Here is a 27772-nt window from a genome sequence, read left to right as displayed (position 1 = left end):
TGAACCATGGTCTATCTGGTCAGTGGCTTTTAGACTTCTGTTTTGCTCTACTGCTCTATTTGCAAGGATGACTTTTCTGTGCTACTGAGTTGAGAAAGATGAGACTGAGAAGGGATACACAGTGAAATTCCTTGAATGAATGAGCCTCAATTTTGGAGCAAGTCTTCATTTTTTCTAGATTCTTTAAAAAAAATGGTTATAATTCTTTTCTAGTTTCTTATTCCACATTTTAAATGAGCTTCTTCTCTAGTCCATTTCAGTGTCTGACGTAATGTGATCCTGTTCACATACAATTCCAAGTATTTTCTTAGAGTCAGACCTTCCTTATGTGATTAAATGACAAATCTCCATGTAAGGCAATCATGAAATTACATTACCTGAGCTCATCTCTCTGTGACTAAAGTTGATCATGATTGTCCTAGTGGCTGAGGAGATGAATGTGACTGACATCTCTCTAAAGTGGACTGGGATTCTTCTCTATTTTCTAAAACCAAGGAAAATGCTTTTCTCCTAAGTGCATTAAACAGTGAACGCCAAACAGATGGTTTTATACACAACAGTGATGACACACAAGCTTTCAAAATGTTGAAATTATTTATTATTGTTGTTTGATTTGTATGTCATTCCCTGATTTTCCAAATATTGCTTAGTTTTGGGTTCTTTAAATAATTTGGAGGAAGTGTTCCATGGGTTTCCAGAACAAGAGGACTAGAGACTCTCCACAGATACAGAACAGTTCTTAAGATGGCCCACAGTCGGTTCCTGGAGCCTTAATGACCATGGAGGGAAAAGGGGGAAAATGGTTTTCTTTTTATTTCCTCTGATCACATTAGATTAGCCTCCAAATATTGTTACTAAACACCCAGAAGATCAGTACACTAGTCCTGTAATTTTCATTATTGTATAATATTTGAAGGGCCAAATACTCCGAAATAAACTTTGACCAATGTGCATTTTAGCCAGTTTTTGTAATTATTGATCGTAAGCCTTAGAAACCTTAATATCATATTATTATCTCTAAGTTTCTTCTTTATGTTCCTTAAATAACTTACTCAGACCTTAATAGCATGCACAAGCTTTTTAGTTTTTCCTCATTCTGAACATATCCATCCATCCTAATATTCACACATAAATCCTTCTTTACTGAAACAGGTTTCATCTTTACATCTTTGTAGCACTTCTCTTTTTTAAGGCCCAGAGACATAATAGTACTAACAAATGAATTCACTATTTGCTGTGAGAATTTTCCCCCTGGAGGAAGGGAGACTAAGCAATCTCTCATATAGTCACAGTGACAAATGAACGTTCACCCTGCAGAACGAATGAGTTTACTGGGTTTGCTTGCAAGGCATTGGTAAGGGGTTATGGGGTTATGGATGGGAGTGTGGGTGGCCTAGAGGCAGTCACACTTAAAGTCTTTATTCAGTAAGTATGAGGACATTTTATAGTCAAATAGACTTTATGTATAATATATGTGTATGAACACACACACACACACACACACACACACACACACACACACACACATATATAGCTGAGATGGCCTGTTCAGCTCCTCTTCTGTAAAAAAAAAAAAAAGCATTAATATTTAATAAGTTCTGCTGTGATCATATTAGACCATCACAGTTAGAAGAACACTGCTGATAGTCATTATAGTCATTTAACTTAGAAGGTTAAGACAAAAGCCTTGCATCAGATCTTGAAAACCCATTTGTTTGCTTGTAAAGGGGCCACAACGTCATCTTTAAAATCCTTAGCATGCTTGTGTCTACACATACCTTTATTTACCTATGAAACACACTTAAAAGCGTAGATATAGGTCATTCTTATCCCAAGAGAGAGCAGTTGTCCAACGGGAAAATGTGTCCTAGAGTAGACGCAGTCATTTCTTAAAGTTAATTTACACCCTCAAGAAACAGGGACCATGTTGTAGAACCATAATTGGGATTAAGATCAAGGTGATCCTATTTTGACTCGGGAATTGTATGATTATCTATGTCTTGTCCTTAAAAGCCTATTTAAATATTTTAAATTTAAAAGCTCGTGTTAGTTGTTCCAAAGAAAGATTCAGGACCATTAGCCATCTCTGTTTAAAGAATCATTATTTTGTTTTTAAATTTTAGTTTTACTGTGAACAAAATGAAGCTGGGCCAAGCTGTCAATTTTAGTTTACATAAACATTTATTTATAAGTCAGATTATTACTAAGTACATAATGTTAAAACAGACCAGCATGTGTGGACAGATGGACTGTATGCATAACTGTGCATAAGGCATACTTTAACCAAACAAGATTTTGAACTTTATTCTTTCAATTATATTGATATATTTTTCATTTGAAAGGGAAATTTAGCAGAGTTTTAGTAAACACATTATTAGATTGGACTAATGAGGTGAGAGGAAGAGTCCAAGAAGGGCTTCCTGGGTAGAATATGCCTTTATAGAACAGGCATTTTTTCTCCTCAGCTTTGGCCACCCCTGTTTGTATATTGAATGCTTTTCTCACACAGGGTTTAGTCCTTAGATCAGCAGTTTTTCAACCTGTGGCTCTCGGTAGATATCATACGTTTACATCGTGATTTATAACTATAGCAAAATTATAGTTATGAAGTAGAAACAAAAAATAATTTTATGGTGGGTGGGGAGGGTGTCACCACAGCGTGAGGAACCGTATGAAAGGGTTGCAGCGTTAGGGAGGTTGAGAACCGCTGTCCTGGATGAAAGCCCAAGTGGAGAAGAACTTTGGATCTTTCTCTACAAATTGGCCTGAGCGCAAACCCTTTGCTGTATGAAGCAGCTGGGGAAGGGTTTCCTGTCTCTCGCTGCTTCTTTATTTTAATTTTGCTCCAGTCTTCCTGCCACAATATGTCCACAAGTCTATCCTCACCAGCTATTGTGTAGTGTGTGTGTGTGTGTGTGTGTGTGTGTGTGTGAGAGAGAGAGAGAGAGAGAGAGAGAGAGAGAGAGAGAGAGAGAGAGAGAGAGAGAGAGAGTGATTGATGACATCTACAGTAGCTTGGTTGATATGGCTAACACTCACCCATGAGGTAATATAATGTTAATGGTTTAATAAAGGGCAAGTTAGGTCTTTCCATATACTTGTCTTTAGTAATCTATAATTTCCTTTCTTTTCTTCTTTCTTTTCCTTCCTTTCCTTTTCACTTTTCTTTCTTTCTTTCTTTCTTTTTTTTTTATGACAGGTTCTCCCCTTTTGTAACGCAGACTGGCATCAATTTCACAATCCCCCTGTCTCATCTTCCTCAGCTATGCCTGACCACCATTGAGTTGCAATTTATTATTCTTTTTGAGGAAATTATCATTATTTAGATAATTTGTTTTTTTTCCAGCCCGCTTCTGGTCCTGGGCTTGTCAGGGCTTGTATGGTGTCAGACTAATGGTTGCCTCAGGCTAGCCCCCTATCCTCATCCCTTGGCACCAAACTGGTGATCATCTCAGGCTCTTACTCTTTTTCAGGGAATGTTATTCTACTAACCATTCCTATGTCAGAGCCTCTCTCCTCTCTGCCACCTACTGATACGCATGTGACACAGCAGCCACATCTGCAATGCTTCTAGGGGCAGAAGATACTTTAATATTAAAGGTCTTCCAGAAATATGTAGTTACAGGTCAGTGGTTAAGAGCACTTGCTGCTCTTCCAGAAGACTTGAGTTCTATTTCCTAAACCCACAACTGCCTTTAACTCCAGCTCTAAGGCATCCCCTACCCTCTTCCTGTCTCTCTGAGCACTCTCATTTCAAGGGTATATCTCTCACCTCAAAGTAAAAAGAAATAATAGATTCTGAAGCCAAGTATAAGTGACTATGGCCCTTTAACATAGATCTAGCTTGCCTTAGATTCTGTTCTCTAAAGTGGAAGACATCTCATGAAGCTTTTATCATAACAAAGAAAGTCATAATGAAGACAAAAAAAGAATGCTTTGGCAGGCCTGAGGTCAGTGCTAATGTTAAATAATAGATGCATACAATTCTGTAAATAAAGTTATTTTTATTAATTGCATTGTATTGGGCCTCCCACAACATACTAAAATCCACTATTGCAGGTTGGCTCGCTGAATAATATTAAGTTTAGTAACAAAAAAAACCTATTACTAAAAATAAAGTTTGAGTATACAGCAAAAAGAAAATGTATTGGTGGAAGCCTCGGAGAAGTGATAGGCAATGGAAGACATTGTCATTATAGGCTTCAGCCACTGCTGATGGAACTCTTAGCTTTGTCATTACTAGAAGGAAGAGGTCTGAGAAGTTGACACATTGCGAAGGATAAATAGTGCTTTATTCATAATACCAAATGATTTAGCTAATAGTCACAAAGCTGTAGGTATGGTTTAGTGGAAGCCAATAAACATCTGTTGGTTCAACTAGATAGTTCGGCTGTGGACCTGCAGCCAATTGAAAGTCTGTATTCCAGCCTGCTTGGACTACACCCAGACATTTAGGGACCCAGGTGTGGCCTCAAGTGTCCAGAGCACAGGGTGTTTGAAGGCAAGGACTATATCTTGCTTTCAAATGCCTAGCATCTCACTTGGCAGCTACAGGGCTCCTTGCAAACAATGTAACAGCAACTCTTACCTGGAGCATCTTGGCCTCAGAATCCACAGGATTATCTATCTATCAAGGAGATGAAATTCTAGTTAAACCTGATGGCCTTGGCAAGAATACAAGGTGGAGGAACCTCTGCACGGTCTTGCCCTGACACAATTTCTCCATTATCATCGAAGTTCTAATCGGTTAATCTGCCATGCAGGAGGGTGCAGCTTTTTTCTGGGAACTTTTTCTACAGCATCTAAAAGCACATGGCAGATACCCACCCATACACACCCTCACATATATTCACTAGAACACACAAACATACTCACACTCACATACACACACACACAAATACATTATATAAAAGCTAAAATAGATCCTTATAAAATTATATATATTATATATACGTACATGATTAAGGATAATCAAAACAAACTGAAAACAAAAGATATTAGGAACAAAAGACTTAAAAAAATGACTTCAGAGTTTAGCAGAGAAGTTGACCAAGTCACTACCCAAGGGTCACAGTAAAGGGGCTGTCCCGTGAGTGTGCAAGAATTGAATGTGGCAAGCTGGAATACACATGTTTTCAATCTGAGTAAGCCTAACATTATAATTGTTTTATTTGCTTTTCAAGGTGGTGAATCCCAAAAAGAAAGGAAAAAAGAAAAAATACACTAATTCAGGAACAGTAAGTCATATTTTTAATTATACTTACTAAAGACTTGGATTAGAAATGACTTAAAGTCTGGAGCATGCTAAAAACCATCTCAGAAAGGAATTTTTGCAAAGGCATATGCGGGGAGCATTACCTTCCCAGGGAGGGTGGTCCTGGAGAACAGATGGTGGCAGTGGCAGGATTTGCTGGTGGCTTCTTCCAAGGTAGGCTGACTTGCTGTTCTGAACTCTACTCAGTAGAATTCAGTGCAATGAATCTGGCAAAGGCCAAATTCAGAGTGGCTACCTTCTTCAGTGACTCCTAAGCCTGATGTGGGAAATGCTCTCACTGATGGAATATCAAAAATCAGCTATGGGGACGCTGGGGAGGTCAGGGCAGGAGTAGAGGGCAAGACGAATATTACACACACACACACACACACACACACACACACACACACACACACACACACACCAAGACCACCCTATTTTCGGATTAAAGTTTACACCTACAGTTCTGTATTAATCATAGTATTTCAAATACTAGATGGCCTTATAAAAACACAGTAACAATGACTATTTCTTGCACAGCTCAGCTTTGTGAGTCCACATGTAGCTTTAACTGCTTTCTAGATTTTTTTTTAAAATTTTCCTAATCTACAGGAGGGAACAGCATAGTGTCCCTGCAGATGACTTCCACACTGTTCCTCACAGTCACAGAAAGGACTTAAGATAATTAGTGCTGTCTTTCATCTCTTCCCTTCTGATAATGTCAAATGCACATCCTAGCAGATTTTAATAAATAATGTCTGTAGATATTTTTAGAATGCTGGGGAATATCATATTCTCTTTAATAGGAAACTCTGTGTCCATTCCATGTTGGGATGTTGGGATTACAGTTAATACTGACAGGTAATATGTATTCATTCTCTCTCTCTCTCTCTCTCTCTCTCTCTCTCTCTCTCTCTCTCTCTCTCTCTCTCTCTCTCTCTCCTCTCTCTCTGCCCTCCTCTCTCTCTCCAGGTAACCTTACTGTCTTTCTTAGTGGAAACAGAAGTCTCCTTCCTGGACTATATTAAAGGAGGGTAAGTCATCCTGTAAAAGCCTGCACAGCATTTCTTTGTGTGTAGATTGTTCCCATGGCCATGAAAGCAATTGATGACCACCTTTGAATATTATACATACATACATACATACATACATACATACATACATACATACATACATTTGTATGTATATGTAATGTGTTTAATTTTAGCACTGGGACAGTGCATAGATGCCATAAAGCCTGATGGAGGAACTTAGGGAATACCTTGCAATAATTAGCTCTGTGCTTTCACGCTGTGGACTCCAAAGATTGAATTTGGGTCCTTAGGCTTAGCAGCAGGCACATTTACCCACTGAGCCATCACACTGGGCTCTACCTTTGAATATGTTGGTGGTAGGTATTTTATTGTAGACCTTCATGGAAATACAAGCTGTCTTAGTTAGGGCTTCTATTGCTGTTATGATACACCATAACCCAAAGCAGCCTGGGTGGGAAAGAGTTTACAAAGGTAGCCAGGTAGAAACTTAAACCTGGAGGGGGCAGCTGATCCAAAGATGACCACAGAGGAGTGCTTGTTAGCCATGCCATGGCTTGCTCAGCCTGTTTATTTAAAGAATCTGGGACCACCCACCCAGGCATAGTACCATCACAATGGGCCCTCTCCTGTGAATCACTAATTAAGAAAATGCCAACAAGCCTGCCTGTAGCTCAGCCATATGAAGACGTTTTTTTTTTTACTAACTGAGGTTTCCTCCTCTCAGGTGACTCTAGCTTTTGTCAAGTTTTCCTAAAACTGGGCAGATACTTATTTAAATTAAATCCATTTTTTTTTTTTAAATTAAGAATGAGGCTACAATGTAAAACCTCAGTGAAGAGAATTTCCTACACTTCAACAAGCACTTTAGGTTCACTGCATAGAAGAGATGCTGCAAGATCATGTGGGGTGTGTTCTTACGATTCATTTTGTCTAAATTATATTGCTAAAAAGGTATACTAATTCACACTAGTAACATCTGTGTGTGAACAACTTAACCCCACCCCAACCCTTACTGAATAGTCCCCCTTTTTTCTATTTTTACAAATTTACTTAACTAAATAGGTCACTGTCCATTTTATTATTTTTATTTTTGAATTTATCCTTTAAGAAGTTCATGCATGTTTACAATGAAATATGATCACATATAATTCTACTTACCCCCTCCCCTCAAAGCTTTTCCTGGATGCTCCCCTCATCTTGTCCTCCTACATCATTTCTTCTTCTTCTCCTTCTCCTTGCTCCTTCCTCTCCGCCTCGCCTTCGCCTTTCCTTCCCGCCTTCGCCTTTCCTTCTTCGTCTCCTTCCTTTCTCCTTCGTCTTCTTCTCTTTTCTCCTTCGCTTCTTCTCTTCTCTCCTTCTTTCCTTTTCTCTTATTCTCCTTCTTCTCCTTCTTCTCTTCTCTCCTTCTTCTCCTTCTTCTCCTTCTTCTCCTTCTTCTCCTTCTTCTCCTTCTTCTCCTTCTTCCTTTCGTTCCTTCTTCTTCTTCTTCTTCTTCTTCTTCTTCTTCTTCTTCTTCTTCTTTAAAGAAACTTAATAACCCTGAAGTACAATTAGTGCTGTATGTAAGTGGGGCCACCCACTGGAGCACTGACAACCTACTAGTAGTCTCACTCCCCAAGATGACTACTCTTCTCTCACTCAGCAGCTATACACTCTCATTTTAATCTCTTAGTTAATCCCGTGTCTCTGCAAAAGCCTTTATTGAGAAGCATTGAAAAACGAAGGCTTGCCGGACCCTGCATCTTCCTCCCGCTCTTCTAGGTTCATTGAAGGGTTGGAAATTTTAAACCGAAGACATCAAAAGAAGGTAGCTTCCTTACAGACCTTACGGGAGCAGTTCTCAGGCTATGGGTCGCGACCCATTTAGCTCACAACAACCTATTCACCCGGGTCGTCTAAGGCCATCAGAAAACACAGATACTTACATTATGATTCATAACAGTAGCAAAATTACAACTACGAAGTAGCAATGGAAATAATGTTATGGTTGTGGAGGGTCACCACAATGTGTATTAAAGGATCGCAGCATTAGGAAGGCCGAGAACCGCTGCCTTACAGCCAGACTTTGCTAACCTTCCCAGGAACGTCTGCACTGGTCTGAAGCTTCTCCAGCACAGAACAGAAAATGCTCCTCTGTCTTTAGGCTATGTGTTCACAGCTGACTGTGGGCCTTGACTTTTGACAAACCTACTTTATTTAGGGTTCTTAAACACCGTTACCTTCTTTCTAACTCCCCAGTCCTGGGGAGGAGAGAAAGATTGTCAGAAGGAGGAAGACAGGGAACGTGGACCTCTTTACTTCTTCCAGCTGGGTCGGGTAGTCGGTTCTTTTGGGGGCAGGGCCAATCTCAGTTGTCAGCAGCAAGCACAGCAGGCAGTCCTCTGTCAGTCTCTCCCAAGCTGCTGTTGGCTCCTTGCATGCTCGCTTTTTTTTTTTAATTAATTTATTCTTGTTACATCTCAATGTTTATCCCATCCCTTGTATCCTCCCATTCTTCCCTCCCTCCCATTTTCCCATTATTCCCCTCGCCTATGACTGTAGAACATTATGATAGACAGATATGGGCCCAGGGGTCCCTCTCAAACTAAGGCACCAGCCAAGGACAATACAGGCGGTAAACTTTAAACCCCTACCCAGATCTAGCCAATGGTCAGAACATTCTCCACAGTTGAGTGGAGAGTGGGATATGACTTTCTCACATACTCTGGTGCCTCACATTTGACCATGTCCCCTGGAGGGGGAGACCTGGTGGCACTCAGAGGAAGGACAGCAGGTTACCAAGAAAAGACTTGAAACCCTATGAGCATGCTCGCGTTTTTATTCCCCTCAGAGTCCTCGGATTTCTTCAACTAACTCTAGCAGGCAAAGACCATGCCCCCCACGAGACAATTATCAGCTGTTGGACAAACTAAAATCCCGCACTTTGGGTTAAAACAAAAACATAGACATAACTGAGTTTCCAAAACTTCCATTTCAGGTGACACTAAAACCAATAAAATAAGTCAGTGCTTCAGGCTATGACCAGATTCTAAGCACAAATTTCCATTAGCTGCATCACAAATGCCTGCCTCCACCTTTGCTCTCTGGGTCTTATATCATCACCAAATAAAATAAATAAATAAATAATCAAAAAAGAAGACAGATAGATAAAAAGATGCACTGGGATTGTATGCAGGGCTTCTCAGACAGTAAAAATGGGCTAATGAGATGTAAGCTTGCCTTTTAAAATCTCAGAGCAATATAAAGTCCAGTTCTGTACCTTTGCTGATTACTGATGCGTGATGGAATATGCTTTATAATACAGGCAGGGCACAAGAGGTTAGATGCCAGAGGCGACGTCTCTTCCCAATATCACCAGTGATTGAGGAAAGACGGAAATGCTCATCTGTTATTTCTCTAATAATTTTGGGATACCATGCATTTTAGACCATGTACAACTCTTCTTCATGTTAAAACTCCCAGGAAGCTTGAGATACACACACACACACACACACACACACACACACACACACACACACACACACACAGTATAAATATGCTTCTGCACCTACCAGAAAACACTGCTGCAGGACTTTGGATTCCAAAGCTGCTCAGTGGAAGGAATATCAAGATTGGAGCATAAATTGCTCTTTTTCTTCCTGTCCTGAGAGAAGGAGTGGGACAGAGTAACATTGAAAAGAGACCGTGTGGATAAATACTTACAGCAGTTTCAAAAATTCACTAAAACATTTGTCTCACTTTTATAAAATATATGAGGTTACTTTGAATGTTGCCTCAAGTGAGCAGGCTTTGCCGGAGCAGGCGGCGATATTTTTCTAATCTAATCTGATTACTTGTTTGAATATGCACGCCTAGGATTTTTTTTAAAATTAATTAGGGTTCCTTATAGGGACATCCAAGTAATTTGTACTCATCAAAGCAGCGGAAAGCTAAGCCATACAGCTCTGAACTGAGATACAGCTAATAAAAGCCAGCCTTCCATCTCTAAACTCACAAGGAATAGTTTCATAGCTCATCTAAACCAACAGTTAGGGAAGAGACCTTTACACATGTTAAAGCTCAGCCTCGAAACTAGTTTTCACTAATGCTTGACTCTAAATCTGTAGATTTAAAGGGAAAAGTTGGGAGAGAGAAATATATATATTTCATATATATCTTTGAAAATCCCTTATGAAAATCTACTTCACATGCCAAACTTAAAAAGTAAAATATTCAAAGTTAACAAAATAAAAATGGCATAGGCTTGGAAGTGAAGAAATAGATATTTCCAGCCTCGCACTTTGCGTTGTCTTTCACCCTTAGCCTGTCCATCTGCAGACAGCATGACCAGTCTTCAGGGAGAAGGCAGAAGTGTTTCATCATAAGAAATGATGCCAGGCTGGCCATGTGGTGGCTCACGCCTGTAATCCCAGCACTTGGGAGGCAGAGGCAAGCAGATCTCTGTGAGTTCAAGGCCAGCCTGGTCTACAAAGTCAGTCCATGACAGCCAAGACTACACAGAGAAACCCTGTCTTGGAAAGAAAAAAAAAAAAAGAGGAAGGTTAATGTTAGACAGTTTCTCAGTCATGTACATAAGACTTCCAACAGCCATGCAAACTGAAGAGGAAAGAAAAGGAGGGCGGATCCAGCAGAGGGCTCTCAAGAGCACTGCGTAGCTTCTCCTGCTAATTGGGGGTCAGCCACCTCCTCTCTAAAGGAGGATTCTCTTTGAAGTACAGGAACTTCTGAAGAGGAGCTTGCAATCCTGTATTTGAAAGGACAGCTGAAGAGCTTCACTCTGGAGAGCAATTAGAAGTCAGGGAGGGAAGACAGAGAGAGAACAAGGGCTAACCAAGGGCAAGTGGCAGAAGCGGGCAGAAGCTCTGCTCTCCAGTGCCTGATGCGTGTGTTGATGCCACCATGCAGGCTGTGGCTGAAGAGATCACAGAGGTGCTGTTTTGAAGTTCACTGCAGCAGTTCATCCCCCGCTGATAGCTCATTGCTTGACCCTGTACACTCACCACAAATACAGCGTTGGAGAGGATTAAAGAAAAACAAATCTTGAGACAGAGCAAGAAGAATGGTCCCTCCTGAGAGGAAAGGATTAGTGTGAACACTACCACCCCCCACCCCCACCCGAGAAGCTGGGCTTCTGAGGAGTCTGCTCTGTGGTTTGCAGACTTGTTCAGCCGCACACAGGTCCTCAGTGTTCTGCTGCCTTTCAGGAAACCAGGCTTGCTATGATTTTGAGATTCAGGCTCTCTGGTGGACAACTCAAAGTTTTTCTACTAAAGAAAATTTTCTCTCCATCATCTACTTCATTTCCAATAGGGGTTTTTTGTTTGTTTGTTTGTTTGTTTTGGTTTTTTGGTTTTTTGTTGTTTTATTTTTTTATGCAGTGCTTGTATTTTGGACCAGAGGCTCATTCATTTTTATCTGTTTATTTTTATATTACTTATGAGATTTGTTTTTTAGCTACTAGTTAGAAAGAAGGTGAGGCAATGTCTTGTGAATCACACTTTGTAGCCCCTGTGTTGTGTTTAAAACACAGTTCTACGGCATAGCTCTGGCACTTAAGGCTCAGCTAACATCAAGAAAGAGGGGGTAGAAAGGCCGTGAGAGCCGGAGGATCAGGAAGTCTCTGTCTGCTACAGATGACAGGGAAGCATAACAGTATGGCCCCTTAAACAAGACCTGAATAATGATAATATCAATAGAGATTCTGCCACGGGAGAGGGAAAAATCACAGAGCCTCACCCCCGAGACAGAAAAACTGCAAGTGTCTGCTGACTTCTGAGAGAGAGGAGTCACCTCCCCCGGGGATGAGCCTAGTAATTCATTATTCAGTACAAAGATGTCATATCTGACACTCCCAAGCCACACTTAGGAGGCTTGCCAAAGTATAGTTACATATTTATGAACATGTACGTGTAACACCAATAATCCAAAAGAGGCTATCCATTTGAGAGTGAGAAGGGGCCAGGGAAGATGGAGTTGACATAGTTAAATTCCAATTAGAACAACTTAAGTTAGACAAAACAAAACAAAAAACCCCAGTGAGCCTACGTGTGTTACAGACCAATTTTAATGTTGTCTTGGATTGAGCTGGCTCAGTCCATAGCAGCTGAAGTGGCGAAAAGCAAGTCTAGGATGAGAGGTCAAATACTGAGCAAAGGCCTTCGAGTCTCTGGCAGAACCAGAGTCAGTGATTGGGAGACTAAAAACTGTAATACTCGGCCAGCGCCTTTCAGAGGTGGGTACCAGAAAGGCACCATGCTCTTATGAGGAAGATGTTCAAAGGTGAAGTAATGGCCTTCCCAGGGGACATTTGAATTTGCATTTGTATGAAAACCTGTTCTCATCTGGCTGGTCATGACTAGAACATTAGAAGCAGTTCTCAACTCTATGTGTATGAACAAGTGTCTGCACCTCCCATATAAGCCTGGTGCCTCCAGAAGACGGAAGAGGGAACTGGATCTCCCTGGAATGGGGGTTGGGGGGAGCAACAGACAATTGTAAGCTGCCTTGTGGGTGCTGGGAACTAAATCTGGGTCCTCTGGAAGAGCAGTCAGTCTGTCATCTCTGTCAGCTCTCCCCGGCCACCAAAGCAAAGCAGAGGTTATAAAGATGGAGCACGGGGACTGGAGAGATGGCTCAGGAGTTAAGAGCACTGACTGCTCTTCCAAAGGTCATGAGTTCAATTCCCAGCAACCACATGATGGCTCATAACCATCTACAATGAGATCTGGTGCCCTCTTCTAGTGTTCAGGCACATATGTGGGCAGAATACTGTATAAATAATAAATAAATAAATCTTTTTAAAAAAAATAAAAAATAAAGATGGAGCCCTGCCTCAGTCAGACAATTTTCTGGTTGTCAGTTAAGAGGGCAGAACCATGGTCCTTGTGGCCTCACAGCTAGAATGAGAAGGCTGCTGGGGATGGGTGGGTCTAGATTCCAACAGCCACAGAATATGAGTCTATGTTTATCAAAAGTAATTTAACTAGGCCTGGGGTAGTCTACTGTGGGGATTCATAATGTTTAGCTTGGGCAACTGAACAGGCTTTAAATTGGGGAGTAAATGCAAACTGTCTCGAATGTGCCCACGTTCACTTGTGATAGCTAGTTCACAGTAACGGCTGTAAAACTCTGAGAGGCCACCACGCCGGGTCATGTGCACAGCTCTCTTTCATTTGCCGATCCTGCTCGCAGATGTTTCCGACTTTCACAGCTTCAAAAAGGTGGCAAAATAAAACAGGGACACTTGTCAAGTGTATGCCCTCGCAGAGCTAGAGCGTGTGTGATGTTAATGCCAACGTGCACGCTTTGGCAGGCAGCTTTGTTTTCTATTCCAGAACTGGACCACAGCATGCATTTCTTGAGATCTCACCTTTTCTTTACCTGTTTCTAAAACAAAATCCCTGAGTGCAACATTTCAAAAATGTAAACGCTCTCCTTGTGTGGCTATTCTATCAGGCGCTGTCTTGTATGGACTCATGTTTGATCCTTTGTCTCTGAAATTAAGCTCTAGGCACCGATAAAGAACGGAGAATGTAGTGCAGTTATTGACAGCATTGTTTAGCTTAAAGGAAAAAAAAATCATTAATCAAAGTCTTCAAGAAATCTGCTTTCCAGCCTAGCGCCAACCATCTTCCTTTGGGAAGTGGATTCATTAATATTTTCTAAGCATGCAGAAATATGACTGTTGTCATAAGAAGCATACACCATAATATGCATGCATGCACTCAGACGCAGTGGGAATGGATTCGCTCGTAAAATGCTGGGTGCTTTCTTGTTTAGTAAAGCAATGTTGGCAGGACGCCTGATGAGTTCAAAGCTGGCTTCTCCTTTGCTTCTGGGTCTTTCTATCACACCACACAGCTCTTGGCAACTGGAAGATGACTGTTGAACTTTAGAGTATTTTTGTTTTGTTTTATTTTGACATTATCTTTTTAAGATAATAGTAGGCAGCCCATCACTATCAACATGTGACCTGAGTAGTCAGGCGTTTCTAATCTGAACACGCTGATGAGGCAAAGCCAGTGATGGAAGAGAGTCCATGGAAAGGAGGAATTAGTCAAATCCCATCATCAATATACATCAAGGATTCCTTCAGTGTCTCTGTTAATCCATGATTAGCATAATTGCCTTATTTCCTATTTAGTGCTAAGCGCACCAGTCGTTTATACTCTGTCTTACAGGATCCTGGACCTTTAAATGCTCTGTAGACTAAATAACTGGCCTGTCAGACCTCTCTCTCTCTCTCTCTCTCTCTCTCTCTCTCTCTCTCTCTCTCTCTCTGTCTCTCTCTCTCTCCCTCTCTCTCCCTCCCTCCCTCCCTCCCTCCCTCCTTCCTTCCTTCTCTCTCTAAGTCACTCCTCATGAGCCGTTCTCATTTTTCCTTTTTCTTTTTAGTCTCTAATTTTTTTTCAAGACAGGGTTTCTCGGTGTAGCCTCGGCTACCCTGGACTTGCTTTGTAGACCAGGCTGGCCTCAAACTCACAGAGATCCGCCTGCCTCTGCCTCCCTAGTGCTGGGATTAAAGGTGTGGGCCAGTCTCTATTTTTTTAAACAATTGATTAATGTTTTGTACAGAATTCGCTTTGTGTTTGCATGAGTTACTTTAGTTCTAAATATTTCTTCTTTTTGTTTTTGTTGTCCCATGCCATATAGTTCTGTAGCTAAGAGTTGCAGCTTTTCTTTGTAGCTTGGATAGAGCCAGCTGCTTTGAAAGGGCCTTAGTTGCTGTGACTGTTGCAGTTTTTGTCCTGAGAGTAACTTAAGAATCTTCCATGTGATGTATCTTCTGTGTTACCATGAAGAAGCAATTAGTAACCACCATAAAATTAAACTATTCATGACTGTGAAAGAACAGTGAAGTTCCAAAGAGCCTAGAGAGTTTGGGCGCTGGCGAGATGCCTCATGAGTAATATGCTTGCTGCATAAAGAAGTCCTAAGTTCACATTCTCATCACTCTCATAAAAATAAAAATTAAAAAAAAAAAAGCCAGGGATGGCAGCATAACTCCAAAAATGAGGGACTGACAGGAGCGAATCTTGGCTCTTGGCTTCTGGCTTGGCTACAATGGAGAGCAGCAAATTCAGTGAGAGAATTTATCTCAGAAAATAAAGTGGAGGATAATGAATGAACACATCGATATCAACCATAGACACACACACAGAGAGAGAGAGAGAGAGAGAGACAGACAGACAGACAGACAGACAGAGACAGACAGACAGACAGACAGACAGACAAATTTGGTATTAAAATATGCTAAAATGATGTGTTATCAAAGCTCTGGGTTACTTTCATACTTAACAAGTTTCCAGTGGAATAAATAACATATGCAGATGCTTCTGGGGTTAGTATTGATAGCATACTTGGTAGAAGACAAATTTACATTAAGCATATGATAGGTCCTAGAATCTTTATTAATAAGGGCATCTGTCCTGAGAAAGGTGTTAATTTACATTCTAATGCTACCATTTGTTGTTGGTATAGAAAGCTATTGGGTTCTGTGAGCATAATTTTCCTTACATGTAAAATATAGAACTGATTTTCATTTCCTAATTATTGTTAGATTATTCTAAATTATTGTTAGATGAACAAATGTAGCCTATGTAGCTATGCACCATAATGTGTATGTTTAATGTGTATGTTGTTTTCATGGAATATATTTTACGTATACAGTATTTCCCTTGTGCTAGTACTGTGAGCCTGCCCCCCCCCCCAAGAATATTGAAATTTGAGTTCCTGAGACCCAAATCTAGTTCTTTCAAACTCAGCCCTGTCCCTTTTGTGTCACCTTGTCACCCTGTATTGCAGTTATTTGCCATGGCATGTAATTGGGCTGGGAGTTGTTGTTCCTTTCAGCCCCTCAAAGGCGGTTAGTTGTCTAGAATGTTCTCCCACATGTCTCATTCCATCACTTCTCTGAAAGTTTGCTCATTTTGATTCATGCTGATGAGAACAAAGCTCCCAGTGGAGCCTGGACTCTTAGCCTGTAACTGATTTCTACTCTGAGTGAAATGTTACCATGTAGTTTTAAAAGGAATCGGTGCTGGCTTTGTCATATCTAAATATGAAATGTTGATCATTCCTTAGGGAGGAATGTGATTTTGACTCCATCCCAGAACTGTTTAAAGGATTTTGGGAGCTGAATCTAAAAACAAAAAACATGATGTCACAGTCATAGGGGAAGGGAGTAGGGGGAAAATGGGAGGGAGGGAGGAATGGGAGGATACAAGAGATGGGATAACAATTGAGATATAATATGAATAAATTAATAAAATATATTTAAAAAATAAAATAAATAAATAAATAAAAAGAAAAAATATAAGTGTGCTCTTAAAGCACATGCAATTTTTTTTCTTTTCTTTCTTTTTTTTTTTTTGTTGTTTTTTTTTTTTGTTTTTTGTTTTTTGTTTGTTTTTCAAGACAGGGTTTCTCTGTGTAGCCTTGACTATCCTGGATTTGCTTTGTAGACCAGGCTGGCCTTGAACTCACAGAGATCCTCTTGCCTCTGCCTCCCAAGTGCTGGAATTAAAGGCGTGCGCCACCAACACCCAGCTTAGAATAGGTGCTACTTAAATAACATAAGAAAAGGAGATTCGCAGATAGGGTTGCACATCACTGCTGTTATGGCATTGACGCTTGCTATGGTGTTGTCATTGACAAGAAAGGAATGGTATCATGAATATAAATCGTCATAAGTGTACCCCAAAGTGAAATGCCACCCATTTAGTTTGTAATAGAACAAAATAAATGCAGGAGGAGAAGAGGAAGGAAGGAAGGAAGGAAGAGGAGAAATAAAGAACAAAACCAGCTAGCTCATTTAAAAACACCAAACTATCTAAATAAAATAAATGTATGTATCGACTGACTGCTGAAAATTAAGGTGTGTGTGTGTGTGTGTGTGTGTGTGTGTGTGTGTGTGTATTCATTGTATTTACCAATAGCTGATAAATATGTGGAGGATCCCATGACAACTTGACATAGAATGCATGTCACTCATGCTGCTTCAGTTTTCAGAAACGTAGAGGAGGGGCCTGTCTTCTGGACTTTTGAAAGTTGGCTTAAGGGCTAATGTTGTAGAGGTGTCACAGTGGTTTAAGTGCAGCGGTTGCACTGATGGTTTGAAAGCAGCAATTAGTGAGGGGTGCCGGACTTGAACCTCACAGTGACTTGTGTAGACTCTTCGCTCAGGCACTTGCGTGGTTACTGGGCTCAAAACGAAGCCGATCTAATTCAAAGGGATTTTGACTCTATAGCAAAATGACAACAAAGATATTTCTGACACACTCTTATCTAGAAAATCTGACTATTTGATGCTGTCTCATATATGTTATATTTGTTCAATTTTAACGTTTAAGGAAATGCGTGACACCGGAAGTGTAACAAAACTAGACAGTAATCTCCTTGGTGCAGCTGCGTACTTAATGATTCTTCTTTGCTTGTATTCTAGAACACAGATCAACTTCACGGTGGCTATTGATTTCACAGCATCGAATGGTGAGTGCTGCCACTGTTCCCCGATAGGTGTCCCCAATGAAGTGGCAAACTTTTAGTTTCATTACAAATTCACATAATTTTGTCTTTATTTTAACACTCTACAGCAGTCCATATACACAAAATACACAAGAAATAAGTCAAAAATACACAAGAGATTAATTTCATGTTGAACCATTTTATTATTTCACATTTTTTTCAAAAGAGTACTGGCTTTTGAATGCGGTTAAGCCCGTTGTGTATCGGAACTGTTTTTCTGAAGTGTGTCCAATTATAGCCCCCACCCAGCCTCTTTCAGCCTCTACGTGTGCTTAGTCCTGGAAATGGGGTCCTATTTTTACCCGTTTACTGACATTGTTACATCTAACTCATTAAATAGGATTGACGCATAATGTTTTGGTATGGACATTAATGATTCATGTAAAAATATTTTAAGGAGGAAAAGTAATGGAAATTTAATTTTATCTTGAACCAAGTTTATTTTAAATGGAATGACAACTTGAATTAGTTATATCCTAAAAAAAAAAAATGAACTTTATTATCTTTTTCACTTTTTATTTTGTTTATTATTACTTGTATGCATGCATGTATGAGTGCAATCGGGCTAGCATCACAGCCCATGTATGGCGGTCAGAGGACAAATTTCAGACATCTTTTCTGTCATTCTTCTGTGAGATCAGAGCATATACACCAAACACTATTAACCGCTGAGTCATCTTGCAAGCCCGAATAGTTTTATTTTGCCAAAAGTTGCCATTAGTTTATATTTGCCTACAGGTGGTTGCCAAACTACAGTAGCTTACTTAGAAAAAGTCAACTTTACGAGGCCAGAAGGCAGTGCACATCCATTAGAAGCTGTGCTCAGGATTTCCCATTTAATCTTCTTCCTTGAACTACTGGTACTATGTGACATTCTTCCCTGGCATCAAACAGCTGTGGCAGCAGCAAGATACAGCTCCCCAGTTAGAGGATCACAGGGAAAAAAACCATGCTGCCCATGGCGTTTGGGGTTGCTGAGACACAGGGTTAGGAGTGTTAAGTGCGCTTTTGAGTTACAGTATCTTCCGCCTCCACTGTGTTTGATAGGATAATCCCTGTCTCAGGATGATTACTGTTGCTGTGATGAAACACCATAACCAAAGCAAATTGGGGAGGAAAGGGTTAATTTGGCTTGTTCTGCCACATTGCTGTTCATCATTGGAGGAAGTCAGGACAGGAACTCAAATAGAACAAGAGCCTAGAGGCAGGAGCTGAGGCAGAGGCCATGGAGGGTGATGCTTATTGGATGGATTGTCCTTCATGGCTTGATCAGGCCCCCCCCCCCCTGATTTATTTCATCCTCTCTCTCTCCTTCTTTTCCTCTCTCTCTATCTCTCGCTCTCTCCTCTCTCTCTCTCTCTCTCTCTCCCCTCTCCTCCATCCTCTCTCATCTCTCTCTCTCCTTCGTTCTGTTTTTTGGAGGGAGGCAGTCCCAACAGGGTTTCTCTGTGTAGCCCTGGCTGTCCTGGAACTCACTCTGTAGACTAGGCTGGCCTCAAACTCAGAGATCTGTCTGCCTTTGCCTCCTGAGCATGCATTATCCCTGCCTGGTGATCAGCCCAGCCATGTGCCCATCCACAATAGGCTCGGCCCTCGCACAGCAATCACTAATTGAGAAAATGCCACATAGGCTTACCTACAGCCAAATCTTATGGAGGCATTTTTCTCAGCTGGGGCTCCCTGCTCTCAGGGGACTTTAACTTGTGTCAAGTTGACATAAAACAACCCAGCATGGTGCCCCAGTACATGTTGAGGAGCCTCTGTGGATTTTTTTCTAAGTACTCACTGTGTCTGCAGTTCTCATGTCATCTCTTTACATTTCTCCTACATTGACCCACATGTCACAAATATGACTTTCAGGAACAAATCACCATCCAAAAAGCATATAAATCCAGTCTTCCTCATATATAATTGAGCAAACCTAGTTGAATGAAACAATTTACTAATCATATGTGTTGGTTTATTCACAGGGGAGCTAGAACTACAGTTGACAAGGCCAGATTCTACTAGATTCACTTGTTGTTGTGTGTTAAAATTTATTCTTCAACATTATGTCTTTGGATAATGATCTTGACTCCTGTCTATCAAATGTGGCCCATACAACTCACTCAGCTGAAGCCCAACTACTGAAATAACCTCTCATTGCTCTATTGATGAATTTTAGGCCAACAAAGAAAATCAGTTGTCTGTTCAATAGAAATATATGAGCAACTGAAACTCACTCAAGACACTGACATTCCAGACAACATGAAACAAGAAAGTGAATTAGTAATTAAGAGAGCTTCAAGTTTATTTCCTGAACTTCTGCTCCAAGCAGCTTCATTGAGGAAGTCTTCAAATTTTAAATAATAATTATTAGCAGCCTTTCACATGCTGTCCCAACAAATGAAGAAGGAAAGGCATCTCCACATTCCTTCTGTGGGGCCATTACTACTTTAATACAGCAATGAGAGAATGACATCACAAGAAAAGGAAACTTAAAAAAAAATCATCTTTCATGTACACACATATATAAAAATACTCAGTAAAATAACCAAATCTAGCAATGTATAAGGATATATCATCTGTTCATTTGTTTGCTAATTTTCTGGTATTAATAGTACTTCATTTCATTACTTGATTTTTGAACATAGAACTGTTGAAAATGAATATTCTAGGAAATCATTTGACATATTTCTACATGTTTTCAGGGTATGCTTTCTAACCTGGTAGAGAAAAACTATGAAAAATCTACTCTTAACAGTATGCTTTAGAGTGAAAAGCTGTATGATTTCTCCTGAGACGAGAAACAAGACAAGACTCTGATCATTTCTAGCCAACATTGTACTATATTTGTTGCTATAGAAGTTAAACAAAAAATTAAAATATTGATACTGGAAATAAATAAAAATGAAATGAAACCCTTTTTGCAGATCTGTATATGCAAAATCCTGACAAAATCTGGTATAACTAGTGATAAGTTGAGCAAAGCTATAGGAAGATAAATACATACATCAATTCTTTCCCTAATTGTTACAAGGGAAAAAAATCACAATGAAAGTAGGAAGAGAATTCTACATCTACTAATATTTTTAATGAAAAAAATAGGAGTGCATTTAACAAAATACACATAAACTTTACAAACTTAAGAATATATTTTAATAAGAATGTCAATAAAAATTACATATTAAAATTTAAGATTTTTGGTTTGAATTGTGAAACAAAACATTGTTAAGATAGCCATCTCCCTCCAAGTGGTTGACAGATTTGATAAAATATCAAAATCTGAAAGTTTTTATTTTAGTAAAGGAAAAATTCTTTTATAAATTTATGTGGTATTGCAAAGGCTCAAGAAAAGCTAAAGGAAATGATAAAGAAAAATACCACAATTTGATGGAAAAAAAAAAAAATAATGGTCTGTTTTCACGAGCAGTACTGGGTCAAGTAGTTAGCCACACACAAAAGGATGAAATTAAGACTCTTATCTCAAGTCATATACAAAACTCCTCTAAAATAGAAATGCTCTAAAATGTTAAATGGTAAAATGTTCAGAAAAACAACAACAATTTTAAAAAGCAGAGGAACAAACCTTAATGGCTGTGGATGTAGCAGCTGTTTCTTAAATGTGACAATGAAGGCAACGAAGGGAAAAGAAAGTGAATGCTATCCAAATTACAACATTTCATGTATCAAATGATACTATCAAAACAGAGCAGGAGCCACAAATGCAGCAAACAATGTCGAAAGAGACTTGTATCTATAATACATAAAGAACTTTAAATTCAACAAAAGGATATTCAGAACTTAAAAATAAGCAGATGGATTCAGCAAGATGGCTCAGCAGATGAAAGTGTTTCCTTCCAAGCTTGATGCTTTGAGTTCAGTCCCCAGGACCCACCTGCATGTACACCATGGCACATGCACACACACATAAATAAATATGAATGTAAAATAAAATAAAATAAAAGTAAGAGTAGCCAAACTGTCTGAGCAGAATCTTTGTCCAAATAAAATATACAGATAGCAAGTAAGTTTAAGGAAATATTCTTGACATACTCAGGAACTATAAAACAGAACTACGGACACAGATAACATTCCACACTCACGAAGACGGCAAAAGCCTATCTGATGACCACTGTTGGTGAGAGCTAGAGAAACTGGAACTTTCGCAATGTTGTGGCTGTTGATTGTGTAGCTGCTTTAGAAGACTTCTTGGAAGTTACTCAAACTGTAGTATTCAGTGTTACCATTTACACCAGAAATTTCAGTCCAACATATATGTCCAAGAGAAACGGAAGCATGTGGCAAGAAAACATGTTCACAAACATTCTTAGAAGCCTGGTAGCCAAAGTCAAAGCATGGAAAGAACTTGCTGAAGGGCTTGTGAGACATAAGTCCGTGACTGAGCCCTTGTTGTTATAATCATTGCTGCTACCGATTAAGTTCAGTGTCATCCGGGAGCTACCTCTTCTCTTTGTAGGCAGTGGTGAAGGTGCACGGCAGATCCAGACAAGGTCGCAGACTCTAGGTGTTGGGCGTTAGATTTTTTTTTTAATCACCATTTTGTGGAATAGAACAAAAGAGAGTCTGGGGCAGGGAAAGGAAAGACAAGAAAAACCAAAAGAAACAAGAAATAGCATTTGCTGTCTATGCGACATGACTAACGGACAAGAGTGAATTCAGGACAGGGTGACGATTTGAGAGGCAATAGAAAGGAAAGTACCAGTGATGTAGAGTGACGAGCCAGGTCTGGCCAAAGATGCTGAGTGGGCGTGGCGGCAAAATGATAATTTTGAGTATCTGAGGCTGAAATAAAATGTGCAGCCTTGTTAGACATCTACGGCCTGGCGGTTTGTGTTTTAATGCATTTTCTGTCGTTAGGAAACCCTGCCCAGCCTACTTCTCTCCACTATATGAATCCTTACCAACTGAACGCATATGGCATGGCACTGAAGGCCGTAGGAGAAATTGTTCAAGACTACGACAGCGATAAGATGTTCCCAGCCCTTGGTTTTGGTGCAAAGCTGCCTCCAGATGGAAGGATATCTCATGAGTTTGCCTTGGTAATGATATATTAAAAGTACTTGATAGTTTGAAAGAATTAATATGCCAGATACTTCAGTGTTGACTTTCTGTTCATCCTGTACTTGTTTGTGTTGCAAGTCTTGTTGGCCATACACTTATCTCAGTTTTCAAAATAGTTCACTTAGGAGAATGGCATATATATAGATATAAAAAACAGAGTATCAGTAAATCTGCCTAAAGAACCTCCATTTATATATATAGTAGGTCTATTCTGGGTATCCATCACTACATAACAAATACTCCTTAAGTTTGGAGTTGTAAAATAACACAGATGTGTTAAAGTTATGCTCTGTGGGTCAGGAAGGAAGTAAAAATATAACTGGATAAGCACATTTGTTTTGTTTGTTTGTTTGTTTGTTTGTTTTAAATACTGGGCCTCAGTGCAGATGTTTTTAATAGTTAGAGAATAATTTGACTAAGGTGATGTTTCTGAGCCTCCCTTCTGGATACTGGCTCAGATCCTCAGGTCTTACCTGCATCGTGTGCTTTGTGGAGCATGTATGCTGTGATGGCTTCTTTGCCTGTGCTTGTTGCCTGATGCCTGAGATGAGATAATTGCCTCTTTCGCACAGGTTATCATTGGCCTCATCTTCGTATGAGAGACTCATGATATTCAGGTTCCCCACGTGTAGTTTTCTTGAGTTTTCCGAAGTCTGGGACAGAAACTCCAGACTCGTTAGATCACAGGCTTAGAAGTTCTAAAATGCTCCACCATTTTTTATCAAGTGAGTTACGAAGGCCAGCACAGGTTTCAAGGTAGGACAATTAATTTTGACTTCTCAGTGGAAAGACTATCAAGGAAAGTGTGGCTATCTTTAACTGACCATTCTTCTTTATGCCTGATTTTTTTAAAAAGGGCTAATTGTATTAAACTAAATGAAATTATGAATTTTCCATACAAATGTCCCCTCTCCTTTTGTGTGCTCTTACTCATTTCTCTTTCCCTGTCATTCTTGCTTTCTCAGCTTTCCCCATCTTTATATTTATATCACGTAACCAAATCAATGCTGGTACATACTGTTAGGGTTAGTTTAAAAAAATACACCTAAATCAGATTCTTTAAGTTCCCATATCCTAAGATAGAGATTGCTGTGATCTGACTGCATCTTGTATAAATTTCTAGTGTTGTCAAAACTGAGAGGTAAGCCTACTAAGAGATGAACAGACTTAGATGTTGACAACATGGCTCAGGGGATCAATAACAGATCCAAGTGCTTGCCGTCTGAGCACGAGGATCAGATTCCTGATCTCTACCATCCACATGAAAGGAAGGGCATGAGGCATGAGGGTATGTGGCCATGACTGCGGTGCTGGGGAAACAAAGAGATGAGGGTCCCCAAGGCTTGGGGGCCAGTCTAGCTGAACTGGTGAGCTCCAACTTCAAGGAGGGATACTGGTCAAGCAGTGAGGTAGAAAGTGACCAGGAAGACCCCCCGCTGCGAACATCTGGGCTTTCACAATGCAGCGCGCATGCAAGAGGTAGCTAGACCTTCTTAGAGAATTCACACAGCCTCTGCTCCCTTACTCTTCCACCTCTGTCATATGAGGAGGCAGCAATCCCCCTATCTGGAGCAAGCATCTATGCTGCTAGTTGGTCTTAGACTTTCTACTCTCCAGAGCACTGAAATTTCATTTCTGTAGATTATGAATTACATACCCAGGAATGCTATTCCGCAGCACTGAGCCAAGAGATCACTTCTCTGTCAGTCACAGTCAATGATGAACAGTCTCCCAGCTGGTGATGCTAACATTATGCCAATGGTGATGATGTGGCCTCAGGCTTAGTTCTGCCTCTTCATGGCTTCAGTTCTCTTGGGGAGGAAGGGAGACCAACAGTTAGTGAGTGTCACAAACATAGCATTTGAATTACTACAATCAAGGCTCTTAATTTATACTCACTCTCTTATATACCAGCAGCTCTCAACCTGTAGGTTGTGACCTCCTTGGGGTGGGGGGTCACAAATCAGATATCCTTCATATCAGATCCCACATTATGATTCATAGCAGTAGCAAAATTATAGCTATGAAGTAGCAAGGATATAATTTTATGGTTGGGGGGGTTCACCACATGAAGATATCTGAGAACCACTGTTATATAATATCAAAAATATTCATGTGTGGCAGATACAATATTACACACATACTGTGCTGTTTATACTATGTGTGATGAGAACATCTTCAGGAGCTGCCTGACAGTTCAGAGTCCAAGGACAAACCCCAATCTTTCTTTGTCTTAACACTTCTGCGCTTAATCATTATTAAACTATAGCTTTCAAAAACATCCCATGTGTCTCTGTAAGATACGTGCTTTCTCAACACACACAAACACACATATACACATGCACACATGCATACATGCAAACACACATAGACGTACATGCACACATCAATATATATATATATACACACACACACCTATGGTATGCACACATACACACATGCACACTTCCATACATACATGCATGTGCACATACAATGGTACAAACACACATGTGCACACATACATACATGGATACACGCATACTCATTTGCATGCACACATATATGTACATGCATACACATATGCACACACATGTACATACACACACATGGAGAAGCTTTTATGTGAACAGATTCATTTTTTCCACATATTTTCATGAATGTTTGTGCATTGCTCTTTCTGTGTTCATTCTTTGCTTTTCCATTCCATCACCTACACAACCTTAGGAAAAGATGCTCTGAGGAAGGGATTATTGTTATCATCATGAAATAGTCAACTTTTCATACCCGCAATGCCATACAGAAGTGAGTGTCTGTCAGGAATCTCATGCACCTCAAAGAATTAAAATCCTCCAGAGACTTAAAAAGCAACCACCTGTGTGGGTCAGGGTCTATTCTAAAGGCCTCAGGAGGAATGATTGTGTTCAACTAAGTGAGGTTAATGACTTTTTCTACATAGCTCTCACCCATGTGAATAAGTTTTGCCTTTCTATCCCCTTCTCTGCTTTGTCTTTACTCACATTCAGACTCATAGTCAAGTCCACTGCTAAGAGTGAACTGTTTATTATTTGACCTGTAAGCTCTCCTGGAAACCCAATTCAAAACTTCTAAAATAGCCATTATAGCCTATGGAAATCTGTGAAAAACAGGCCTGTATACTGTCAGAGAAACAGGAGTGACGTTGGTTCTGACGGCAATAAGCCAAATTGAGTGTTGCCCAGTGGTTGCACTCTCTGTGAAATCTTCAGGGTACCTTTGTTTTCCTGGGGAATAGGCCTTCTCTGAGACGATAGTGGCACATATGCAATGCCGTTCTCCTTGCTTTTAAGATACAAAACTTGATTTCCTGGATAATTTATTGAAGGAGTTCATTTTAGAAAACTTTTTATAACTTACTACAACTTGGTCATTAATGAGGGAATCTAATTTTGGTAACTGGTAAGACATTTTAAATAATCTGATGTAACAGAAACCATATATTCTTAAAAGATAAGACTTTGCATTAGAAAGCATTCTTATCATTCTGACCATGAGGAAGTCTTAGCACCGCTTTTTATGACAGGAGGACTAATTCAGAACTCAGCCTTTCCGCAATCCACGGGGATAAGCCGAACAGGCAGTGACTGCCTTTCCACTGCCAAATGAGGGGAAATGGTGACCTTGTAGTTTCACTTCCAGAGGAGGAGAAAGAGCTCCACAGAAGTACAAGCCCCCAGCAAAAAGGTGAAAACACTGATCATAAAAGTAGCTTAGAACGATCCTAGTTTGCCACTGTTCCCCTAAGGCAGATATATAATATACTTTTTTTCTATGCCTAAAATCAGTAATGAGTTTTCATTTTAATTAGCTTATCCTTTCAAGGGAAAAGAGCATCATAAACTCTTATTTAAAAGAAGTTGAAATAGGTCAGCTCAGAGCTGTAGAGATGGCTGAGTTAGAAAGGTGTCTGTTGTGAAAGCATGAGGACCTGAGTTCAAATCCCAAGCTCCCATGAAAGTAAAATCGCTAATAGAAAGCAGAGGATGGTGGTACATGCATAATCCCTATACTGTGAGTGGGAACTAGAAGGCTTCTGAGGCATTAGAGCCAGTCAGGCTAGAAAAAAGAAAAGAAAAAAAGAAAGAAGGAAAAAGAAAACAAGAAACAATGGTGACCTCCAGTTTCATCAAAAGACACTGTCTCAAAATATAAGGTGAACTGTTACTGTAGAAGGCACTCAGTGCCAGTATGGGGCCTCCTCACCGGACACACACACACACACACACACACACACACACACACACACACACACACACACACAAATGCAACCTCCAGTTAATATCAAAACCAACATTTTGTGTTGAACGTTAAACTTTTATATTTTAAACTTTAGATACTTTGTATATCAATCTCACAACGAAAAGAGAGATCTTTTCTTATCCTACTACAGTCTTTTTATTTGTTTCTAGATGTTGAAATGCATGTATACAATATATTTTAACATATCGACACCCACTCCCTTCTCTAAATCTCCCAGTATCAACATCCCCCTCTCAACCTTGAAGAAAATTGACCGCTCTTACCTCAGCACCCATCAACTGCCAATCGCTCCTCAGCGAGGTTTGAGGCCTATCTCTCATTCGTGCCGGAAGGTTGGATGCTTTGAGATTGTGCAGGTCTTATATTGGCAACTGCAGCTGCTGTGAGGTCAGCAGTGTGGTGATCCTGTTATGTCCAGAGGGCACTATTTTGTAGAAGTCCTCTGAACACTGACTAGTTGTCAGTCCCTGTATCAGCCACTATCCACTGAAAGAAGGAAGCTTCTCTGATGAAGTCTGGGAGCTGCATTAGTTTGCGGGTATGAAGATTAATATTTAGGAGAAAACTTAATACCCTGTCTATTTGGCCAAACAATAGTAGTAGGCCCTTACCAAGG

The 27772-nt window shown here is 40.1% G+C and overlaps 1 protein-coding gene and 1 non-coding gene across 4 annotated transcripts in view; one reads left to right on the top strand and one right to left on the bottom strand.

The window, feature by feature from the left end:
* Positions 1-27772, top strand: part of Cpne8 (copine 8) — a 174294-nt gene that overhangs the window by 120655 nt on the left and 25867 nt on the right. For 2 of the 3 annotated variants that reach the window (XM_051160226.1, XM_051160227.1), the window contains 4 exons: positions 5184-5237; positions 6227-6288; positions 17732-17778; positions 22675-22856. In XM_051160226.1, coding sequence (XP_051016183.1) covers positions 5184-5237; positions 6227-6288; positions 17732-17778; positions 22675-22856 — 345 coding nt within the window. Of the gene's footprint in view, positions 1-5183; positions 5238-6014; positions 6116-6226; positions 6289-17731; positions 17779-22674; positions 22857-27772 lie in introns of those variants that run through there. The other variant, XM_051160228.1, reaches the window with a different exon arrangement.
* On the bottom strand, positions 3448-3581 carry LOC127201891 (small nucleolar RNA SNORA17). Its single transcript, XR_007832234.1, has one exon. It is a non-coding gene; the product is annotated as a small nucleolar RNA SNORA17 (small nucleolar RNA).

Source organism: Acomys russatus, chromosome 17 (assembly GCF_903995435.1).
Source record: "Acomys russatus chromosome 17, mAcoRus1.1, whole genome shotgun sequence".
Classification (NCBI taxonomy): Eukaryota; Metazoa; Chordata; class Mammalia; order Rodentia; family Muridae; genus Acomys; species Acomys russatus.
The sequence above is the reverse complement of the archived record's forward strand: the minus strand, read 5'-3'. Positions and strand labels throughout refer to the sequence as shown.